This window comes from Populus nigra, chromosome 5 (assembly GCF_951802175.1).
Source record: "Populus nigra chromosome 5, ddPopNigr1.1, whole genome shotgun sequence".
Classification (NCBI taxonomy): Eukaryota; Viridiplantae; Streptophyta; class Magnoliopsida; order Malpighiales; family Salicaceae; genus Populus; species Populus nigra.
This window is the reverse complement of record NC_084856.1, coordinates 2,254,844-2,277,652: the sequence shown is the minus strand read 5'-3', so window position 1 is coordinate 2,277,652 and position 22,809 is coordinate 2,254,844. Positions and strand designations below refer to the sequence as shown.

General features: G+C 36.2%; 4 protein-coding genes across 5 annotated transcripts; 1 reads left to right on the top strand and 3 right to left on the bottom strand.

Moving 5' to 3' along the window:
- Nucleotides 1-1,705: 1,705 nt before the first annotated feature.
- Nucleotides 1,706-9,755, bottom strand: LOC133694619 (dolichyl-diphosphooligosaccharide--protein glycosyltransferase subunit 2-like). The gene is made up of 19 exons (XM_062116210.1): nucleotides 9,208-9,755; nucleotides 8,698-8,890; nucleotides 8,503-8,592; nucleotides 8,128-8,190; nucleotides 7,755-7,824; nucleotides 7,304-7,368; nucleotides 6,587-6,641; nucleotides 6,128-6,255; nucleotides 5,905-6,020; nucleotides 5,256-5,325; nucleotides 4,850-4,954; nucleotides 4,631-4,720; nucleotides 4,401-4,549; nucleotides 4,103-4,214; nucleotides 3,944-4,027; nucleotides 3,173-3,253; nucleotides 2,858-3,082; nucleotides 2,184-2,306; nucleotides 1,706-1,943 (listed from the first exon to the last, which is right to left on the bottom strand). Exons 1-19 carry the CDS (start codon nucleotides 9,357-9,359, stop codon nucleotides 1,827-1,829), a joined length of 2,088 nt encoding a protein of 695 aa, XP_061972194.1. The 5' UTR covers nucleotides 9,360-9,755; the 3' UTR covers nucleotides 1,706-1,826.
- A 1,131-nt stretch (nucleotides 9,756-10,886) lies between these two features.
- On the bottom strand, nucleotides 10,887-12,799 carry LOC133694978 (H/ACA ribonucleoprotein complex subunit 3-like protein). Its single transcript, XM_062116695.1, has 4 exons — nucleotides 12,643-12,799; nucleotides 12,452-12,516; nucleotides 12,038-12,080; nucleotides 10,887-11,343 (listed from the first exon to the last, which is right to left on the bottom strand). Exons 2-4 carry the CDS (start codon nucleotides 12,503-12,505, stop codon nucleotides 11,246-11,248), a joined length of 195 nt encoding a protein of 64 aa, XP_061972679.1. The 5' UTR covers nucleotides 12,506-12,516; nucleotides 12,643-12,799; the 3' UTR covers nucleotides 10,887-11,245.
- Nucleotides 12,800-12,910: 111 nt separating this feature from the next.
- LOC133694977 (uncharacterized protein At1g03900-like) lies at nucleotides 12,911-14,655 on the top strand. Its single transcript, XM_062116694.1, has 3 exons — nucleotides 12,911-13,451; nucleotides 13,628-13,921; nucleotides 14,377-14,655. The coding sequence occupies exons 1-3, from the start codon at nucleotides 12,963-12,965 to the stop codon at nucleotides 14,440-14,442; spliced, it is 849 nt and encodes a 282-aa protein (XP_061972678.1). The 5' UTR covers nucleotides 12,911-12,962; the 3' UTR covers nucleotides 14,443-14,655.
- A 2,050-nt stretch (nucleotides 14,656-16,705) lies between these two features.
- Nucleotides 16,706-22,630, bottom strand: LOC133694668 (protein CHROMATIN REMODELING 8). Of its 2 annotated transcripts, none has more exons than XM_062116295.1 (8): nucleotides 22,316-22,630; nucleotides 22,028-22,167; nucleotides 21,146-21,700; nucleotides 20,602-21,001; nucleotides 19,483-20,356; nucleotides 18,709-19,318; nucleotides 17,930-18,400; nucleotides 16,706-17,625 (listed from the first exon to the last, which is right to left on the bottom strand). In XM_062116295.1, the coding sequence occupies exons 2-8, from the start codon at nucleotides 22,115-22,117 to the stop codon at nucleotides 16,954-16,956; spliced, it is 3,672 nt and encodes a 1,223-aa protein (XP_061972279.1). In that variant the 5' UTR covers nucleotides 22,118-22,167; nucleotides 22,316-22,630; the 3' UTR covers nucleotides 16,706-16,953. The 2 variants fall into 2 exon arrangements, with proteins under 2 accessions (XP_061972279.1, XP_061972280.1); XM_062116296.1 differs by having other exon boundaries at nucleotides 22,464-22,630.
- Nucleotides 22,631-22,809: the final 179 nt, after the last annotated feature.

Below are 22,809 nucleotides of genomic sequence, written 5' to 3'. Positions count from 1 at the left end.
GTTTTTTATAGGGATAATTTTCTCAATTAAATGTCTACTTTTAGATTGGTGTTTAATTTTATGAGCATCTATTTTTATCATATAATTAAATAAAATAATTTATAAAAAAATTTATTAAACTCAATAAAATTCATTACTCAAGTTATTCATGAGTCAAGTTGTAAGAGAACTAAGATTGATCGAATATATGTTACTGTGAAGCTTATATCTACCACTGTGCACAACTGGCACGTTGGAAATGTTATTAACGAGGTTATATCTGAAATCCTGAATAGACTGTCTGCTTTTGGGGTAAAAATATGTGAGCAGAGAGACCGAATATGTGGATTTTGGTAAAAGCTAAAAAAATTTCTCTCTTGATATGGCCTATCAGGAATTAAACAAAGCACTGCAAGGAATCAATTCCAATGTTTTTTCAATGTATTCACCGATTTGTTATGATGGGAGTAATTTTATGTTCCTCTTCTGCTGATACACCCTGTTCTTTAAAGAAGAAGAAGAAGAAGAAATGGCGCAGGAGAAGCTGCGATGCAACCTCATGCACGAGAACTTCTTGTCTTACAAACATCATAGCCTCTGAAACCTCAATCTGTAAAACTCTTTCGGTGCTTCGATTGTTGTCAGCTCAGAACAGTACTTCTCTTTCTTCTTCTTTTTTAACGCTACTGACAAAACTAAAATAGGAAATAAGGAAACAGCACCCTACTAAAATAGGCTGTTGCTTCACTTTGCTCTGCTCTAACGTTGATGTCTACTGAGCTCAGCCATGAAAATTTGGTCTCATATACAGGCCATGATTTTTTAAATATCTTGGTAAACTGGGGAAGGGGCTTGACATCACAGTTTATTCTTGCATTTAAAACTGTGATTAAATGAGTTTTGTAAATACATTTAACTTTATAAACATTAAATTAGTATTTTTTTTAAATGTTTTCTCATCATTTTAATGTGATAATATCAAATAAATATATATTATTTTTATTATTTTCAAGGAAAAAATAATTTCAAAAACACTATATTTATTATTTAACAAGCTTCTCATCCAACTTCCATTTAGATCAACCTAATAGAGGTTTAATAGGTCAATCTAATAACCTGCATTTTATTTTTAAACCGATATCATTTCAGTTTTTTTTTTTTTTTAAATCATGACCTGCTAATCTTAAAACTTATTTGCTTTCCCGCTATAAAAATATTTTTTAAAAAAAATTAATATTTTTTTAAATTTTTCTTTACTTTAAATTAATATATATTTTTAATATTTTCATACCATTTTAATATTGTAATATAAAAAATAATTTTTAAAAAATAAAATAAAAAATAATTTTAACAAAAAAACTATTTAAAAAATAACAACACTCCCGAATACCCTCCACCACAACCCAGGCTTGAGCCAAGTCAATCCCTAGTTACTAGCTCTTATAACTATCATTGAAAATCACCACAAAAATATCAGATGGAATTGTGACACCGCACATGACCACAGGTGGTCGTTCAAACTGAAATAAAGGATTATATTACCAGAATCTAAACAAAGGGATTTTATTCATCCACTTAGGAAACTCTGAAAAAGGCAAATCTTTTATCTTGGAAATATTCATCATGGCTGAACTAAGTAAACGCTGTTAACAAACCAGCTGTCGGACCACCAATGGAAAGACAGTGAGGTGTGGTTCAAGCAGTGAAAGGAGAGAAACCCAAAACATAGATAAACCCTATTTCATTGCATGCCCAAGTCTTAACAGGTATAACATACTCAATAGTTTACATCCCCTACAAAATTGGGTCAATGTCTAACTGTTTTGAAACAGAAAATTCTCTCCTACTCAGGCAGATTTCAACTTGGATGATGATGAGGCCAGGTGAGAGAGGATTCTGTGTCCAACAAACATCAGGAAAGCTCCCAGGAAACCAAGTGCTTTCAGTGTTGTGAATAGATCCAACTGCTCAAATTAAAAAAAGAAAAAAGAAGGGTAAATTCCTCTTAACACCACAAATACCCTAGCAATCCAAATTTTCTCATTGAATAGAAGCAAAACAAAAGAGCACGATTCCACTAATATCCTAGCAAACAATCGAAAGCTGCATATCAAACATGGGTGAATACAAGCCCTGGAAATCTTGCAGGAATCACAAATTTAACAAAATAGAGGTGAACAAAAAGAACGAAGTGGGAAACTGACCTTCAGCCAGAAAAGCACGTAGAGCAACAAAACTGCTGCGATGCCAAGATGGAAGAGGGCAGCGAAGATGGCGGGAACAGATGAGGAAGGGAAGTTCTTCAAGTTCACCCCTAAACGCAATAGCTGTCAAAAGGAAAAGGCATGTTAACATATGCCACTCATTCCCATTCCCTATGTTGTCCCTATTTGTAGAGAAGAGATGATGACACGAGAAAACTAGGCAGAAAGAATGACATAGAGCACTTGAAATCCTGACTATGTCGATTAATGCAATGTGCAATACCACTTCCTGTCCTAATAAAAAGAAAGGGGTAGTCTAAACTCCTGAGGTCACTTGGCAAGTTCCACCAATAAGATTTTACCCCAACAAGTTCAGCTAAGCAATTTCAACCAGAAACTTCAATCAAACACATGTACGCTAGCAGTGTCTACATTAACACAGATCAAAAGATCTTTCCAACATTAGCATTCAAATCCATAGACAAACCTTGATAATACTAGAAGTACTATAAGGGGCATCCAAAGGCGAGACAATTTAGAAAGAGCCAATGAATTATAATGCTAACTAGGAAGTTCAATTTCAATCAATTCCAGACATCATTGACCTCAAAAGAGAGAAATAATGTTAATGCTCAAGTTTTCAGAATTTCTGACATATATAATATAATACTCACCCCAAGTAAGAATCCAAGAAATGGCAAAAGTGTAAGACCCAAGAAAGTAAGAGAAAGCCCCTTAGGTGGAAGCTTTTCAGGAACCCTGAAGATGTGAGCTATCTCTGCTTTAGGACCATATATCAAGTTTGGATCAAGAGGCTGAGCTGGAGGCTGTGGTGCCTTCTCAGGTGCTTCGGGTAGATCCAGGTCAATGTGACCAACAGCCTTTAAGAAAGAGTTCTCCTGAAAAAGAGAAACAAAACAAATTGTATCATGCTCATGTTGTATAACCCATACAAAAATTAAAACCTTTGAAAGCAAAATCAAGCCTACCATAACAGCATCACCCACAGTGAGTTGAACATTATATCTCCCTGATAAATAGAAAAATTTCTCAACCAGTCCAAGGAAATCCTGCAAGACATTGCCAAATATGAGGAAAATAACAAAAGTTCAGAAGAAACAGAATATGGATGGTTGAATGATATGTTCTAGGGAGTCTGTTTCCAAGCAATCAGCAGTGATGCACAGCAGGAGCATTTGAAAAGGTAGTAACAAATATTGGCATGTGCATAAACATTATAATGTCCAGCAAGAGAGGCTTAAACTGACTGCCACTCAAACTACTTCAGCTGGAGGTTTATTCATTTGACATAACATAAAGAGCCATTTTCATGGTGCACCTTAAAACAATACATGATTGTTAAGCAAATATTGAACAGTAATTTCATTGAAAAAATATTCAGTTTTATTTTTAGTAGATATTCAATAGCGTGCAATGTCTCTGGACGAGTATTCAAGTCCTGATTCATAAATCTTAATTTATTCAGTCTATAATTACCATGTGATAACAAAATTAACTTTATTTCAAGTAAGAGGAAAATTGGTCTGCAATACACAAATTTAAGATGGAAAATGAATTGCTAAGAACCAAGTTAATTGATTGTTGACAATAGTCAACCCAGCCAAATTTGAATTCAATGATAAATCCAAAAGTCAACATTTGGGCATATTTGATAGATTTTGTTCTTAACTATAAAGTTGCAAAAAACCCATCCATGAGTGAGGAACAAGGGGGAGCAAAACATTGCAGAAGGAACTTACCAGAATAATCTCAAACTCTTTTCCAGAGCTCCCCATCAAAAAGATATGCTCAACCTTAGTCTCATGCGTCAATTTTAGAATTGCCTGGTAGCCAAAAAACTCTGAATAACTGAATCACAGATATAACAATTCTAGAGGAAGACAGGCAGAATTACAAACCTGATGTGGCTTAAATGCATGGCCGAGAGGAGTAGACAACTGGAAAGAGAGGCGCAGCTTCTGAAGGTGGTTTGCAGATAATGATACAGTATTATCTCCAGCTAAATCTATCCTGCATGGATCCATAACTAGAATCATACTCAAACTCAAGTCATAAAGTTCAAACTCGGTAAAGCAGAGCTGAGTATTGTAAATAAATATTTAAACACATCCCAAAAATGGTCACAATGACAAGCATCCAACATGGCATCAGTTAATAAACACCCAGTTTTGGAACTGGGAAATGTTAAAAACATACTTCTTCTTGGTTTCTATGCTCCCAAGATCACTATCAAGCACTGCAATTTCTGCAGTGTCAACTTCGATAACTCCAGTCACAAATATTGGAATCCGAGTTTGGCCTCCAGTGGCATATAAGTTTTTGTGGTCTGAATCATGAAGCACCGTCTGCAAGAATTTGGGCTTGTCATATATGGATGTAAAGAAAGATGAAAGGCAGCATTTATGCATCAAAGAAAACAAGGATACCTCAAAAACAAAAGTGTATTTTCCAACATCAACACTCTTTGGCAAAGCATCCAAGGTATAGACAGCGTTTTCAGGGTCAAACTTGAGTTCCTATATCACACAATTATTATTGGTCATCCAGAAAATCACCAAATTGACTGGGCAGGCTACAATACCCAAAAGGTAGACAAAAGAATCGAAATGCACTCAACAAGGTAAAAAATGCAGAAAAAGGTGTACCTGACTCTCAGTTAACAAAGTATCCTTTGAACCAGATCTGAAAACTCGTAGAAGATTCACTGTCAACGGAGGTGGATTTGAACCAAGCACGGTATTCACCTTAACCTGGTTAGATTTACATGGAAAGTCAATTTAAATAAAATTGCGTAAAAGGAAAAGGTTCAAGGTGTGCAGAAACTTCGCAGTCATGCAAATCCCAGGAAATGTATAGGATGAGAATAATATCATTAATAATTTTAGCTTATTCCCAAAATAGCCAGAATACAGCAAGAAACAAGATGAAGGAAGTAATATGTAATCAAGCAAATATGAGATAACCAAAAAAGTTTAAGAACTTGCATGCACACGAGTGCACATATAGACACAAACACAAAAAAAAATACTTATCATGCACACAGCAACACACCTTAAGTGCATCCTTCTTAGTCAATGAAAGCACTGTAGCCGGAAGTGATAGAATCAGTGGAATGGAAACCCTGCACCAGAAACCAAAACTGTAATAATTAGAAAAAAAAAAAAAAAAAACAATAAGGAAGTTACTTGCAAACTTCTTCAGTAAATTCAGCACTTGATATTAAACCATTTAGCCTCATCAGTTATCCTACTTGTTGCTTTTCTCAACTAAAAGAGAACAAGGAAAACATATAAAACTGAGGAACAGTAGCACCCAAACACAGCAAAATAACCACAATGTTCAAGTATATAAAAGTGCCTTAAATTTTTTCTTTAAGGACAAACGTCTGCTCCTAGCTGCAAAAGACAGCCAGCAGCTAATGAAACAAACTTTAAAAGTTTTTCATGAAAACAATACATTTTCTTCTAGCACCAAACTGATGCTCTCATTTTGAAAAATACACTAATGAAAAAGGATTATTCCATAAAATCTTCTTTTTTCTGGAACTGCTGTCACTGGAAATTTGTTTTCTTTTAAAAGACCAATCACATATTACAGAGTTCTTTATATCAGGAAAACAACTATCAAAATGAGTTTTACATAACATAAATATAAAATGAAAAACGATAATCATAGTGAACTAAGTAAAGAACACACTCACGTATTGCTCTCTAGGAAAGCCAGGGAATCTACTTGGTTGAACAAGTCTTTGGCATCGCCTGGAATTCCAATGGCAAGGAAAAATTTTGCCAAACCCAATATTTTGCCACTTGGAAGCTGAAAATCAAAAAAGAATAAAGCAAGCAAAGAAAGGAGCATTAAACTCTTTTTGTGATAGAGAATTACTGGTACAAAGACCAGCAACACCAACAAACCTAACTCACATTCAAGTTTCCTGAAGTCACAGCTGCAAATGCTGTCAGTCCTCTAACAACAGAGGATGTAGTTGAGAGAGCACCTTGATGTTCACGTGCACCAACCAGCTTCTCATCAAAGTAAAAGGCCCCATCATCTGCAATAAAGAGTTGCAGCTAACTAAGTAAGTTCTGGAATAGCATAAAATAGCAGCTGGCAGCTAGGTGAATGGAGCATGGCCTACATGTAAAGCTGGTGAAGTTTTCATGTTTGAAAGGATTTAATTTTTGCCAAATTAACTCTAAGACATGATAGATTACCAAACTGTTTCTTGACGACTTCATATCAGTAGAATTAAAAGTTCTGGCATAAGCAAGATAAACACAATTGCCACCATACGAAGAAACCATACTAAGAAATTGTTTCGGTTCATAAGCACCAAAAAATTATAATGTACCAGAGAGAGAGAGAGAGAGAGAGATGCATACCATACTTCTCAATGCTGTCAAACAGCTTCAATATATCATTTTTAGTTGTGCTGATCTGCCCATGGTAAGCAAATGTAAGAAACAACATATTACAATGAACACCACAAGACAGCAGCAACAAGTATATTGGAAGATACCATATATTATACAATAGAAACAAAAACCCCCTCATCATAACCAGAAAAATTGTTAATATAAGTTTATACAATTAGATAAGCCAACAAGGGAAAAGTAGATTACATAGCATAAAAGAAAGTTCTATGCAATGGGAAATTGTAGCTATGTTTCTAAAAGGAAATGCTATATCAAAATCTGGATAGGCTAAGCTATGGGTGCATTTTCAAAATGCAGGATATATAGCAGACATAAATCTGCTACATAACCTGAAGCACTAGCAATAAAGAAACTAATATAGACCACGCACAAACTTGAAAAATAAAATAAAGAGGAAAAATACGGCTCAGAAAAAGAATGTAGACTAAAAATCACCAATAAGCATATGCTTTAAGAAAAAAACAATTATATAACCTATTTCACCTACAATCACTAATTATGGAGTAACATAAAATCACCAGATACCAACATGTTTGATGCTGATAATGAAATAAACAGGAAGTGTCCTTATTCTAAATATAAGAGAAACATTGGTGATAGTTTCTGGATCAAGAAAAAACTAAAAGTTCTATTGGGGCAAAGTCAGTAAAACTTCCAAATTACCAGAGATTGATCTATCTCGGAATATGATAATGAGACAATACCAGCAAGTGCTTCAAGTGCTAGACCTGAAAAGAAACATGATCAAGCAATTGGATATAAGCCAATGTAGGTGGAAGAATTAGCATGGCTTAGAGTGCTAATTTCAGCAATACAGCACAATTTACGCATTTAATGTAAAATATGATACACTCTCCATTCAATTCTTTCCTTCCCATTTTCAGGATGTTCCAAACTCCTTGCCCATTACTATTTCTAAGCACATATCCTTAGTTATGTCCACAAATTTATGCTTAGATAATTATAAAAACAAAACTGGAGCAAGTATTTATGTGGTTTCCAAGTGTTAATGTGATAATTGCATATCCCCTTGCAAGAAAAACATAGAATATATATGACAGGGCACGGGCGCTAGAAAAGTCATTGTGGTGTACAAAACACTTATAGAACATACCAGCAGCAAAGGCACTAGACTCGGGATTATTAGAATTATAGCGCCATCTTCCATCACTCTGGCTCAGAGCCTGCCAATAATTAGCAAGTCAACCATTACATGTGCTGAAAATTGTATTTGAAGTAGGAACAGAAAATTCAAACCAAACGCCAACCAAAACATTGTGAAATAAACTTCTAAGCAGACCAGTGCTGGACCTACACACCCACCAACTCTGACCACATCAGCAACTAGTCCCAAAAGGGCCCTGCTCAATGTGGGAGAGTTCCTGGCAGGGGCGGTCCACTAATGAGTTATTTTTTTCACACTCATACAACAGTCCACTGTCAAGTTCAAATCTTCACTCTAACAATAACTCCAAGCAATAATAAACCTTGATGGACTGAAAAACTCCTTCAGCATCAGCAAGATAAAGATCATCTTTGGTAGTTTGACCCTGCATTGAGAAAAATATCAGCTTCAAGCTTTAGTAAAAAACTGGCAAGGCTTATGCTACATGACAACAGCTTGAAAATCGTATTCTCTGTCAGGAAGTTGAGTAAATAAATAACTAGCAATTAACACTGCTGAAATTTCATGATTTCAGACAAAATCTGCTTACAAAAGTTTCAACCTAAAACTTATCACTAATTACCTCTCCCTTGCATTGTAGAAAGAAAAGAATAATTCCCAAATTAACAAATGCATAAAAAATGAGAATCAAGCTCGAAACCCATAACATCTAAAGGTGTTTATATATATTAATTACCTTGATAAGAGCTAAACCTCCCACAGAATAGTAGAAATCAAGCAAAGCACTAGCACCACTGACAGCAGCTTGTAGCCTTGAAGCAACACCCTTTAAGAGAGAAATTAACCCATCATCACACATTGTTAGCAAGTTGTGACATAAAGTTAATATCTTTGAAAAAAAAAAAAAAAAACAGCACAGAACAAACGATACCTCAAAAACATCCTCTTTGATGTCACACTTTAATATTCCGTTGACTTTTAAGGCGTAGAATAAATCCTTCAAAGTAGAAGACGACGACCCAAGGATTTCCGATACAGACTGGCAAGCAGCTGTGCTGATATCAGACCTTTTATCAATTCCTAGAACCTCAAACGTTCTAAGTTCCTCGTATGTTTCTTGTACGCTGGTAGCACACACAACATCTAGTCAGATCACTCTTTCTTGCTTAGGCCGACACGAAAATGTAAACGAACACAGGCTAGTGCAAACACCAACAAGGATTACCACAAGAGACAACTTTTACCATTCTCTCATCATCCAAACAGGCATAACAACCAATTTCAGTTCTATAGACTAACCAGATCTCATACAGCAAATGAACAAAGGAAAGCTTAAATTCAGTAATTAGTAAAATTTTGATATCTCATGAAAATCAAATCCTGTTCCTCTAATTAATCAACAAAATAAGAAATTGAGAGGATTAAAGGGGTTTTTGAAAACCTGGGAAAAGATCCACCCAGAGGATTGAAGAGCTCTAAAGCAGCAGATCGGTGTGTATCGGAGATCGGTTGAAAGATATAAGAAGCGAGGGCGGATGAGTAGATCAATGCCGCAGCGATCAGAACCAGAAATCCTCCAAGATTTCTTGCCATTTTTGTGCAATAAAAATTAAACGAAAGCTGCGTATAAAAGAAATAAATTGTGTTACAGAGACATTGACACTCGCGTCTGTGTATAAAAATCTTAAGCGGTTTGAGTCTGCGGGTGCGTGGACTGTGAAAGTCACCGCCCTCTCTTCTCTCCTCTCTTCGAGCCTGGACTCTCTCAGTCGGGACTGGAGACCTTTATTTCTTCACTTGGTTCCGAAAGTGCCCATGAAGATCTCATGAATACCCGTTATGTACACAGTGTTGAGTAGATGTGGCGTATCAAGTGTTGCCACCTGCCTGACCTCCTCCAATCAGAGGGCGTTGTATGGCAAGATGAGTCGCCATTGGTGGGTGGCCTTCGGGCGTTTTGGGTATTCAATTAACCTGAAAGTAGCCCAGTGCAAAGCCTAGGAGAGAAAAAAGAGATCGAGATAATTTTTCGGAGAAGGCCCAAAGAAAGAGGCGTGGGACTGCTGGGGCTACTAAAAGTATTTTTGGATTAAAAATGATTATGTTTTTCTAATGTTTTTTTTATAATTTTGATTTGTATATATTTTTAAATAAAAAATTATTTTATATTATAATCTCAAACATTATAAAACGAACTCAGTTAATATTTTAAATCATTAATCAATATCACATATTTATGGATCAAATCACGTAACAAGTGAATAATAATTATTAAACCAATTCAATTCAGGTATTGTCAAATCATGTAACCAGTGAATAACTTGGTTGGGTGAACATTTGATATTGTATTTCTATCAGTATTTATGCAGTGTTTAACTCTGCCGGTAGAAAGTGTATATGAAAAATTTAATTTTTTTTATTTTTTTATTTTAAATTAATATATTTTTAATATTTTTTAAACGATATAATAATATTAAAAATAATTTTAAAAAAATAAAAAAAATATTATTTTAATATATTTAATAATAAAAAACACTTTAAAAACAACCATTATCACACTTTTAAAAAGATTAGTTTTCAAAGCATTTTTTAAAAATAAATATTAAGTTAATGTTTTAAAATAATGTTATTTTAATATATTTTTAAATAATAAATATTATTAAAAAACATGTTGCGGTGGAATATCAAAATAAATCTTCTATCAACTTCTCATGGAGGAAGTAAAACTAATTGCCGCTGCTCCCGAAATTCGGTTTTTAATACACTACAAAACCCACCATGCATTGAAAAGGTGAAGTCTGGGGCATTGACACAAGCTTAGGCGGCCATGGGAAATCTAGTCGGTTAAAATAATATTTTTTTAATTTTAAAAAATTATTTTTAAATTATTATATTAAAACAATTCAAAAACATAATTTTTTTTTAAAAAAATCTTAACATCCAATTTCAACAGCAAGTAATAATTTATATTTTTTCAAAATATTTTCTACTTATAAAAAAATAATTTTTAAATACACGGTTCACAAGCACCCAAAAACATGCAGTTTCAACCGCAAATGAAAACACAAAAAGCCCATTAATAAGAAAAAAAAGCACGTCATTGCCTTGGTGAGAAAGAAATATTTTGAAAGAGGTTTATAGATAGTGAAAACTTAGAAGACAAAATGGTGTTCATACCACCAGGCTTCCATCCATGCGTGTAACTATAGGAAGGCGAGCATGTCTTTTAGCAGTAAAAGCTGATAAAATCCAGGAAATATTGTTAGCACCTCATGGTTTCACAAAAGATCCATTTAGACGTTTTTCTTTTTTTCTATCTATGAATAGAGGCTACATCCATATCTGCTACCATAGGGTGGCAAATAACCTACATTCAGCAACCAAAGAAAGATGGAAAGCTGGAGCAACCTTCAGCATCCGCAAAGGAAAGCTCCAACTTCAAACACTTCACGAGGGAAAACTAGATGCTCGCAATAATCTTAGTACTTCAGAGGTGACTGTTGGGTTGGCAACAATCCAAAGCGCTTCTTCAAAAGAAATCTTTGCCTTGAGTATTTGTCATCGGGGGAGAAGCGGGCTGCAATTTGAAAATGGAAAAGCTCAATAAAAAGTGAAATTTGTATAGAATGTACTAACTAAATAGCGATAGGAGACGGTTATTCAGAAGTGATGATCAAGCTCAATATATGTAGTCTTTTTGTTAGTAAAATTCTAGAATAAACCATAAAGGCAGGCCATAACAGTTCACATTTGTGAGGCAATACAGAAAAGTCACTGCATGCATCTTTGAGCCAATTTATCTAGTCACCACTCAACCGGACACATCGATCAAATCCAAAATCATTTGATACATGCAAACACAAACCTTCAAAGAAATTTTATCAGGAGTAAAACCAGTTGTGACATTGTAAAAATAATTTGACTTGCAAAAACAATAGTAGATGTGAATTTGGGAAACGATTTCCAAAACAGCACATCTGAAAATATGATATCGAATAACACAAAGCAATTAGCCCTGAGAGCTTCTTCCAGTTACATAACATTTACATTTTCTTTGGTACTTCTGGCATTATTGAAATGTAGAATTCATAAAACAGAGAGTACTACTGTTTTAAATAAAGAAAATAGAACGAAAGAAAGAAATACCCATGCCTAGAATATGCAGAAATGAGGAAACGAGGGATGAAAATAAATGACTGCCACCACCTAGACAAACATCCATTTGTGAAATTGACACAAATTTATTATAGCATGTTAATGAAATTTATTACCTGGATGAGCAGATTCAGTAGGCAACCCCAATGGTGATTCTTTCTGCACAAAAGAAAAGGCAACTCAACAAAAATACAAGAAACAAGAGGAGGAAAAAAAAGACTAAAACTTTAAAAGTCTACACATGATTTTCGCAAAGATCCAACATAATGGAAGCCAGCATTGGCAGAAACGCAAGCCGCCACCCTATTACTAACTAGGCAACAAAGGGGGAGAAAAAGGAAGAAATTTGCTCAAAATTTCACCTAACAGTATCACAAGCAGCATGCTTCAAACAACGAACACCAAGTTCCATTACTTTCCAATACAAAAAAAGTAAACCTTACAGATAAATAAAATTTCCAAAGATAGACTTCCAGTCTAACCCTTCAGTCTTTCTTATTTCACTATTTAAACCACTAAAAATTTCATACCTTGGTAGTGTAGACTTTGTCACCATTATCATTTATATAAAACTGAAGATACATTGTAGCAACTCCTGAACAACAAAGTCAAAATCACAACGTGTCCAGCTTTACAAAAATCCACAAAACATAATTTAAACTTGAAACAAAAATTTCCCAAGAAAATAAAACCCATTGAAGAGCAAAAACCATGACCATACCTCTCTCGGCTCTTCCTGCAAGGGTTTAGAAACAGCCTCCTAGCTTCGAAAGAGATGATTCTTAAAAGAGAGGGACTAGGGTTTCTGAGCTTATTTTATAAAGTCACGGACCAGGCCCATATACGTTAGGCCATTGGGCTCATCCACTCAGGCCGGCAAAGTTTTTAGAAAACGCGTAAAGCTATTAATAAGGAGACAAAGGGCAAATCAGTAATAACGCTTCGAATCCACGTCCAGCAACCTTTCAAAGCTTAATGTCTCTCAGCATTTCGCTTAAAAACTACATAAAAAACTCCGTCAATACCAAAACAACATCGAAAATGTCGTTCGAGGAAGACGACGAGTCGTTCGAGCACACACTCCTGGTGGTGCGCGAGGTTTCCGTTTACAAAATTCCCCCTCGTTCTACTGCCGGCGGCTACAAATGCGGAGAATGGTTACAATCCGACAAGATCTGGTCGGGCCGGCTTCGAGTCGTATCCTGCAAAGACCGGTGCGAGATCCGATTAGAAGATCCGAACTCCGGCGATCTATTCGCTGCTTGTTTCGTTAACCCTGGACAGCGGGAGAACTCGGTAGAGACAGTCCTCGACTCGTCCCGGTATTTCGTACTTAAAATCGAGGACGGGACAGGTAAGCACGCGTTTGTTGGTCTAGGGTTTACAGAGAGAAATGAAGCGTTTGATTTTAATGTGGCGTTATCGGATCACGAGAAGTACGTGAGACGAGAAAATGAGAAAGAGAGTGGCGAAACGAGTGAGAGTGATGCTCATATTGATATTCATCCTGCCGTTAATCAAAGATTAAAGGTAATGAACAAAAAAAGTTGATCTTTTTATTTTTAATGTTTCTATAATGCTTGAATTGTGATGATTGTTGTTTGATTTTGGTAGATTAGTGGTGTTTTAGTTAGGTTAGTTAGGGGTGGTTATTGAATTGTTATGTGTGTTTTATGGGATTAAAGATCCATAGTTTTGGATTATAGGAAGGGGAGACTATAAGAATCAATGTGAAGCCTAAGCCATCTGCTGGAGCTGGAATGCTATCAGCTGCAGGGCTGTCTGGAGGGGTTTCAACAACTGGAAAGCCTAAACCTTTAGCAATTGCGCCGCCACCAACTGGAGTGGGGAAACTAAGGTCTCCGCTCCCACCACCACCCAATGATCCTGCTGCTGCTCGAATGACGGCAGGGAATCATGGTGGAATTGGTCTTAAAGTACCACCCAAGGAATCTACTCGATGGTCCACTGATTCTTTATCAGATTTGTCTCCGCTTGAGGTATGTCTGCTTTCCGAATATCCTGTTTGTGTTCTTGAAGATTGCATTATGTATTTGAAATGCTACGCTAGCTAATGTTGATCAATGAGTTCTTTAGAAATGTGTGAACATCACAGTTGTGCCGAAGATCTGTGTTTGATAAGGTCCTGGACTTGTGTTCCCTGTTGATTATCGGTACTGTGATATGTGAATAAACTGCTCTGAACTGTAGCCAGGATAGTAAGGTCATAATAATAAACTGATTACAAGTTCCTTTCCTAGATCCTGGTGGACTCTTAAATGAAATGAGGCAAATCTACTTAACTACGTTTGTCGTTTTTTCCCTTTCTGTGTATGTGAGGACGCAAATACTACAATACATCCAATCTCTGTTTAGCACTTCAATTAAATGTATACTGTCTTCGTCAGTAGATGCGTATATGTTATATAGTTGCTTTGCTGTTCTGCATCTGCAGAGAAATCTTCCATCAACAGCATCAGGATCAACCAAGACAACTGCATCAGGATGGGCTGCTTTCTGATTGTGTTGGGGATTTGTTGAGCATGATAAAGGCATTTGTTTAATGTGTTTTTTGTAAAAGCTGAAAAAATGAACTACGAAATCGAGAAATGTAAGCAAGCAGGAGCTACCAAATACCATCATGTGTGCAAAATAATGTTATATCAAATGCTTCTCTTCTTCATACATGGATTGAGTTCTTATTTCTACATAATAGAGAAAAGTTTTGTGTCTCTATCGTTCTGGTTGTCTGATGTGTACTGACGACCAAATATGGTTCATCTGTCTTTTTTCTTCACCTGAGCTACTGCACATGTTTCGCACAGTAGTCCTCGGCAGCTAGACGTATCAATCAAAACCTTAAACGCTGCTAAGTGCTAAGAAATATGAGGATTTAGGAGAGGTCGGATGGAGGAGCAAGTTTGGAATTTAAGTAGGCTTCCGAGACTTCCTTGCCAATTTTAAGTTGCACGTGTCTCCAGCCCCATTCATATCATCAAACCTCAAATCATTAACTTGTTTTTGAGTTTTTTGAGAGACCAAGTAGATTGACTAGTTGCATAGGGTTTAAATATATTTTTTTATGATTTAAGATGGGGAGAAGTAGCTATAAGTTCGCGTTTCACAGGCAATTTAGGAAGTTTTATTACACAAGGTATTCTTTTTGTCAGCAAACTCATCATAGAATTTTCTCCTTTTTTTTATTCTTTTCAAATAAGTTCACTTGTTTATGTACTATCTAAATTATCTTCTAAAATCTTAAAATACTGAATTTTATTTTATGAGAAAAGCCCCAGGAAGTTATAGAAAAAAATATTTTGCTTAAATAATTAAAATACATAGCTTGAAAATATCAAACTATAAATTCTCAAATATATTTTAAAAAAAAACAATTTGTTGCCTAAAAAATCTAGATCTAAAAACCCAAAAAGAATTATTTTATGGAAGTATAAGAGTCATTAACTGGAGAGTTTAGCATAGACTTCCATGTCACTTTATAAAAGTAATGAACAGCTGACTGTGAAACCCTAAGAAGCAAGAACTAAGAACTATGCGTTTTCATAAAGTTAAAGGGGGGAGGAGAAATATACTTCCTTCTAGTTAAAAAATGATAGTTGCAATTTTTCATAACTTCGTCTTTCAATTAGAGAATTATACTGGTTGCATTTGAATTTGTGAGAAAATTAATAACTTAATATGTTAAGAGGAAGATTATAAGAAAATTACAAGGAAATAACTTTTTTTCTGAAAGAAGATTTAAAGATAAACTCAACAAAGAAGATATATTACAATTTTCTTGTTAAATCATGTTTGATTTGAGATTAAAAACTAAAGGTTGAATATTTTTGTGTTTTTACTTGACACAACTTTACACACACACACACACAATCAGTGGGTCCCTACCAATTGCCAAGCATTCTTGACCCGCACGCTACAGTCATATTTGCAGGATTTCCATTGATTCCTTTCCTGTATTGATTTGATCAGTAATCCACGACCATTAGATGGGCTGGGCTCGTATTATTAAGAATTGTTTTATTTTTTTATTATTTTTTATAGTATTTTATTTAAAAATATATTAAAACAATATTTTAAAATTTTATTTTTTATTAAATTTTTTTAAAAATTCAATTTTTCAAAATCATTTTCACACAGCAAAAACAAACACAAACACGAACGGTGACTAAAACCACTGCTTGGTGGCTTTGAGTTGCACTCTGAATAGAGATGAAGAGGAAAGGGCAAAAACCTGAAGATAGCAGTGTTGTACGCCTGGCTAGCAAGATAACCTTTTGACATGGGACTTGGCTCAAGGCATGAATTAACTCAGGTCAACCCATCCAGCAAGCCACTTGACTTTGTCCAAAGCTTATGGTTGAGATCGTCATAAATTTGATTGTATTCCTCGGTGAACAGTCAAGCTTGATTGCCCCTCTCGAAGTACCATGCATTCACTGTACAAACTACTAACAATGCTGTTCAAGAAAAACCCAAGTCACCGACCCTGCTGCTTATCAGCCTAGTTAGCACAGTAACATTAGTTAAAAATGCAATTAAAAAGAATCAGCATCATCGAGACAACAGGCCGTCCATTGAATAATTCTCGGAGATGGGTGGCGATATTTCTTCTGTAAGACTGTAACTGCCCTTTCATCTCCACATAAAAATGATTTGCATGTAGATAAATGAGTGCTTCTACCATACAGCAGGAACAACACAGAAGAATTTGGACTGTGAAACCTTCTTTTATGACATCCGTTGCTGGATCAGACTGACCATGATCGAGATCTTAAAATCCTACTATTTTCACCTGTAAATGGGATATATTACAATGATTGTTGCACTGTACAGAGAATCGCTTAACGTTTGGTTTGGTTTTGATATTATAGAAAACGCCCCATGAATTGACAGAAGCAAAAAAATAAAAAAGGGGATATATGGTATCCTTTGTTCTACAAAATACAGCTGTCATCTGCAAAAATGGAGGAAGCCCAGAACAGAAAGTATAACTCACTTGGCTGGGAAATTATTGCTATTGATATTCGGGTTTAAGAACCCATTGTTTTCCATTAGCGTCTTCCCTCAGTGAAGCTATTTCCTTCAAAAGATTCTTGAACAAGGGCAGGTCCTTCGATGGTATCCTGTCTTTGAAGTGCTGGACTATGCTTGATGAATCAGAACTTCCACCTCGTCTTTGTATAAATGTACAGATCTGGCGAATCAAAATTTCAGGCTGGACACTGGATAAAGTTTGAGGTGGCCTAGATGCTCCGCTATTTTCAGACATTGCACTGGTACCAGAACTCAATGCAAATCCAAACTGTTGGTCAAGCCCGGCACCAACTGCTCTTTCTTGATTTTCCCGAATTCTGGCAAGTAGTTCCGCTGAGGATAATGCTTTTCCTGCAGAAGTCCCAGCTGCTATGCCTTTCAGGTTGCTTGTTTTATTGCTGGATGATGAATCAGTAGATTTGATCAGCTGGGAGTTCACAGTTGATCCAAACTTTTGACGAACTGATGATGGTGCACCAGCAGTCCCTGATTTGCCTGTCCATGTAGGGACAGATATACTATCACGACTTCGGAGCATTCGAGACTGGCGTAATGCTTCAGCTGCTCTTTGTGCAACTTGAGAAGCTTGTTCCTCAAGCCTCATCTTCTCTCCATCATGTGCATTCATAATAACATCATGGTTCATGGCACTCTGAAGGAAATGATGAAGATCAACACAAAGTGAGGGAAAACAAAATGAATGCATGTTACACAAAGGCTATCTGTAGTTTCAATAGGCATAATGCAGTCTAATATACTGTTTATCCACAAATAATTACTGAACATGACTCATATACATGTTATACAAATATTCTCATCTGCACATTCCAGCCAAGCATAGTGCTGATTTTAGCAAAAACAAGGCATACAAAGTGTAGAAAAGGTCACTCGAAACACAATTGTATTGATTAATATCATTGGATAAAGTTATCACGGAGAAATAGTTGGAAACTTACATGTATCCCATTGGCATCAAAAAGACTCTTCAAGATATTTGTTTCTTCATCTACTTCACCATCACTACAATCAGCTTTTTCTTTCTCTTCCCTCCTCAAAGCTCTGGTCTCAGAGTTGTTTTCATTGTCAACTATGGCAACGTCAGCATGTTGTGCAATGCCTTTGTTTTTTTTGCGCTTCTTCAGCTTTTCTTTCTTTGTACCAACAACATTCACATCTTCAGATAACTGACTGAAAATGTCAGATGTTTCAGTTGACCCACCCTCTCCATCATCATTCAGCGTGAAAAGATCCTTCATATCTCGAGCTCTAAAGAACCTTCTCTGCTGTGGGTTCTTCAATATCTTATTAGTAAGAAAATGCTTATAAATTTGCCGGTGATATACCTTCTCCTCAATAGTTCCACCTGTGATCAGTCTATATACAGTGACATCCTTTTTCTGGCCAATACGCCAAGCACGTTCCCTGGCCTATTAAAATCAATAATCGCCCTCAGTATAAAGTTATGTGGATCAATGGAAAAGCAGAATCTCAAATTCAATTCCCACAGTTGATTAAAATAACCTTAGTTATGAAACAAAATTTACAGAAACTTAAATAAATATCATGGTTATATCATAAGCAGCAATACTATTACAATTTAAATGGTTTCTTGAATAGGATACTCTCAGAAAGAATGCTAAGGTTATCATAATTAACAATGGAGCAGGCTAGCTACAAATTATATGATGCATCTTAAATAACTACATACCTAAAACCAAAAATTAACCACAAATACCTGCATGTCAGTTGAGGGGTTCCAATCAGGATCAAAGATAATCACCCTGTTTGCACCAGTTAGATTTGTCCCTAATCCTCCAACTTTTGTAGTTAAAATGAATATAAAAATATCACCTGAGTTGTTAAATTCATCTATTATGGACATCCTCAGTTTTATAGGAGTTGAACCGTCCATTCTTCTGTAATTATAACCACCAGAATTCAAAAAATTCTCAAAAATATCCAGCATTTGCTGAGTTTGAGTGAACAGAAGAACACGGTGACCCTGCTCCTGCCACACCTTGAGCACTTGGGCCACAACTTTCATTTTTCCACTGCGTTCAGGATTCCCATAGTCTGGATTGTGATAGGAATGCTCTCTCTCAAGCAGATCAGGATGGTTACATATCTTACGCATCACATCTATTCCATACAGAGAATTTCTACTTCCATCCAGTATATTTTCCACCTCAGTGCTTGCAAGAAACGCTCTATACACAGATCTTTGCTCTGAAGTAAGACTACAGAAGAGGACATGTTCAGTTTTTTTGGGAAGATGTGCATTGACATCCATCTTCATACGCCGGAGAAGATAAGGCATGATCAAGTCACGCAGCACCACAGCACACCTGCAACAACAGAGAATTAGGATCAAGAAGTGATTTGCTGTTACAGAAAATTTAGATTTTTCAGTTCAGAAATGGGACAATTTACAAATTTGATAAAGAAAATCTGTGAATTTCATGCAAACTCAGAACCACCTACAAGATTTAAGAAATATAACAATGTGCACCTGTAAGCTGTAGATACTTGTAGAGGTGAAGCATTGGCATAACCACCAACAGAGATTGGAACAGCAAATTCTGCCTCAAATACGGGCAAGACCCCCAACTTTCCAGGAAAAACAAAATCAAACAAAGACCACAATTCAGTCAATTTGTTTTGAATCGGTGCGCCTGTCATTATAATGCGATGAACTGTCTGAAGCTGTTTGCAAACCAGGGTAATTTCAGCATTTGGATTCCGAATACGGTGCCCTTCATCCAGAACTGCATAGCCCCATTCAAAGTCGAGTAATTTTTCTCCTAGCAAACGTAGTTGTTCATAAGTGGTAATAAGCAACCCAGAATCAGATTCAAAAACTCTATTTATCAAGGAATCCCATTTGTTGGCCTTTCTACATGAAATGCTTTCCTCATAATCACTGTCAAGTGAATCTTCAGTCTCACAGTCGCTTTCGTAAGACTGGGCTCGCTTCTTCTTTAAAGGATCCCTGCAAGAAACATCCTGAGCAGAATCATGTAGTAGCTCCACATGAAATCTTGGGTACCACTTTTGTGCTTCCCTTTTCCATTGTCTCAAGAGTGTGACAGGGCAAACAACAATACTTGGTTTGTACATGTTACTGAAATGCAATGCTCCAAGAAAAGATAAGACCTGGATGGTCTTACCAAGACCCATCTCATCTCCAATAATACCGCCTGCTCTTTGGCAATGCAATTCCCATAGCCACTGCACACCAACTTTCTGGTAATCAAAGAGTTTGCTGAAAATGGCTTCTGGGATTTTAAGACCACCTTCAAGTGTTATGAAAGGAGAGTCATTATCATAACCATCATCAACGTCTTCTTCGGAGATGGATGTAACCAAGTTTCTCCCAGAATCTTCTGCAGAATAACCAAAAAAATCTACTGTGAATAAAAGCATTAAAGAAGATAACCCTATGCATAATGGAGTTAGCTGATGCATGCTTTGACTGGAAATTTTCATTTTAGAGATGCTCTTTGAGCCCTGTGTGCTTGATGACAGCAACCAAGACATGAACAGTTGAAACAAACCAAACAATTACCACAGTACAGAAACTGATGATGGCCATAGTTAACGCCTTAAGAAAGGAAAATAGAGTACATACCACTTTCACCCATATCTTCCCAAGAAGCACTCTTTCTCCATTTCTTTCCAGGCAAAGGCCGTTTCCTTTTCCTTTCTGAACCCTTCCTTTTCTCTGCATCTCTTTCTGGGGACTGACAAGCTTTCAAAGGTGTTTTCAGCCTCTGAAAAGGACGAGTTGGTGCATCAAGCTTTGGCAGAGCTTCTGAATCAAGAAGTTTAGTTGTCGGACGAGCTTTTGCAGCCTCTAACATCGAATGAGCAGCTCTGACAACACTATCGGAATCAAGACCATCAGTCTTGTCTTCTTCATTAGACTCATTTTTCCCACTTGATGACCCTGGTTGCTGAAGACGACGTTCAAAGCCCTTAAGCTGATGAAAAGGAGTTAATATTCCTTTCCTCACCAATTCATCCCTTTCCTAAGACATAAATAGCAGAAAGTTAGCAGCCTTCATTGCTTTTATCATTGAACCATGAAAAAATCATTAATCCACTAGCAGGACTTTATCCTACAGCAAATCTCAATGTGCAATTCATGGAAAGACAAACTATTTTTAACTCACTGTTTCAACAAATCCTGAAGATGCTCCATCCAACATCAAATCAAAATCAGCATCATCAGCGAATGAAACTGTTTTCTGTTGTTTTTCCTTGTTTTTTCCTGATTTCAGAACCTTTTTTGACTTTTTCTTCGGTCTTGGATCTTCCTTCACAAGGTTTGCTAACAGTTTATCATGTTCTACAGCCTTGGTAGCATCATCCTTGCGCAAATCTAAAAGCTCTTTCTCAAGTTTTACTTTAGTTCTCTTAAGACTTCTTAGCCGATCAGCTGCCAGGGCCTGTTGAAGAGTGAAGTCATCAGGAGATACCTGAACTCCACTTTCATCATCTCCTTTGTCCCTTTTCTTTGTTCCACCACCATCATCATAGGTCTGGTGTTCGCCACTCACAACATCTGTTACTTCTTCAACAGTTGATGCAACAGCATCTATTTCAAATTTTACAGCCCTCAATTTACTATAAAGTTTTGCTTGGTTGGCAGATGATGGATCAACGTTTTCCAACTTGTCAGGAGGTTCCTCCTCAGTGCTCCCTCCCTTATCTGCATTGTTTCTTGCCTGCCATTCAGTAAACAACATTCCTCAATTTGAAAAACTTCGATAGTCGTTATATAGTTTACAATATTCTCCTCATTGCTAAAAGCCTAAAACAGAATAGAGAAATACGGAACAAGGTAACCATTAAAACGTCAAGAGCTAAGACAAGTCTGATTAAGTTCTCAAAGAAACTAAAACCAATACAATATAGAACCTTCATTAGATCATATTTCTATACATTCCTTGCATTCCATAATCATCAATCATGAACACGATTTAACAGCACTTATGAAGAATACAAGCAGACTAAGCACCACTCTATGAAAAACAAAGAACCGAAGCTCATACCTCTTCTAAAACAACACGTTCAATATCTTCAGGATTCGCTGAGGTGACCCCCAAGCTACTAAGCAAAATTGAATCCTCATCTACCTTCATTGTTATAACTCACACAGCTCAAACACCATAACAATACCAAAATGAGCCACCTGCCAACACAAACAAACACGATTTCCGCCATTAACAAAAAAACTGCACGTATCTCTCTCTCAATACTATATCCTCAGCATACACAAAAAACACAAAAAATAAATAAAAATAAATTCGGCAAGAAACAAAATCAGTTAATAAACGTACGATTCGATAAAAATAGTGCACTCTACTTCACTGCATTTTATTTCTATTGCAGTTATTCACTCCAGAATTCCTCCAATTACCGAAGAGGATTACTGAAATTCCAATATTCTTTCTTAAACATGTTTGATTAAGGAAATCTCTGGCATACCTAATCTTTTTCTAGTCCCAGCTTGAATCTCTCTCTCGTGTTTTTCCAATCAGAGAAAACCTAATTCTCAGTCTCTCTCTCTCTCTCTCTCTCTCTCTCTAGCTTCTTGCTATGGGTTTTCCGCTTTTGTTTCTCCTCTTCTTTTTAATTTGTAATTTTAGACTAGAAAATGCCTTCTTTGACAAGAATAAACGGATTTCATTTCACAGTTGAAAAAAAAATCGAATGGATATTAAACCGACGTCGTTGCCGTAAAGAGGAAAAAATGTTTTTCATAATTTGTTAAGGACGTGGCGGATTGAAAACCCACCACGTGTAAGAAACTGGTGCATCCAACTTGACAGCC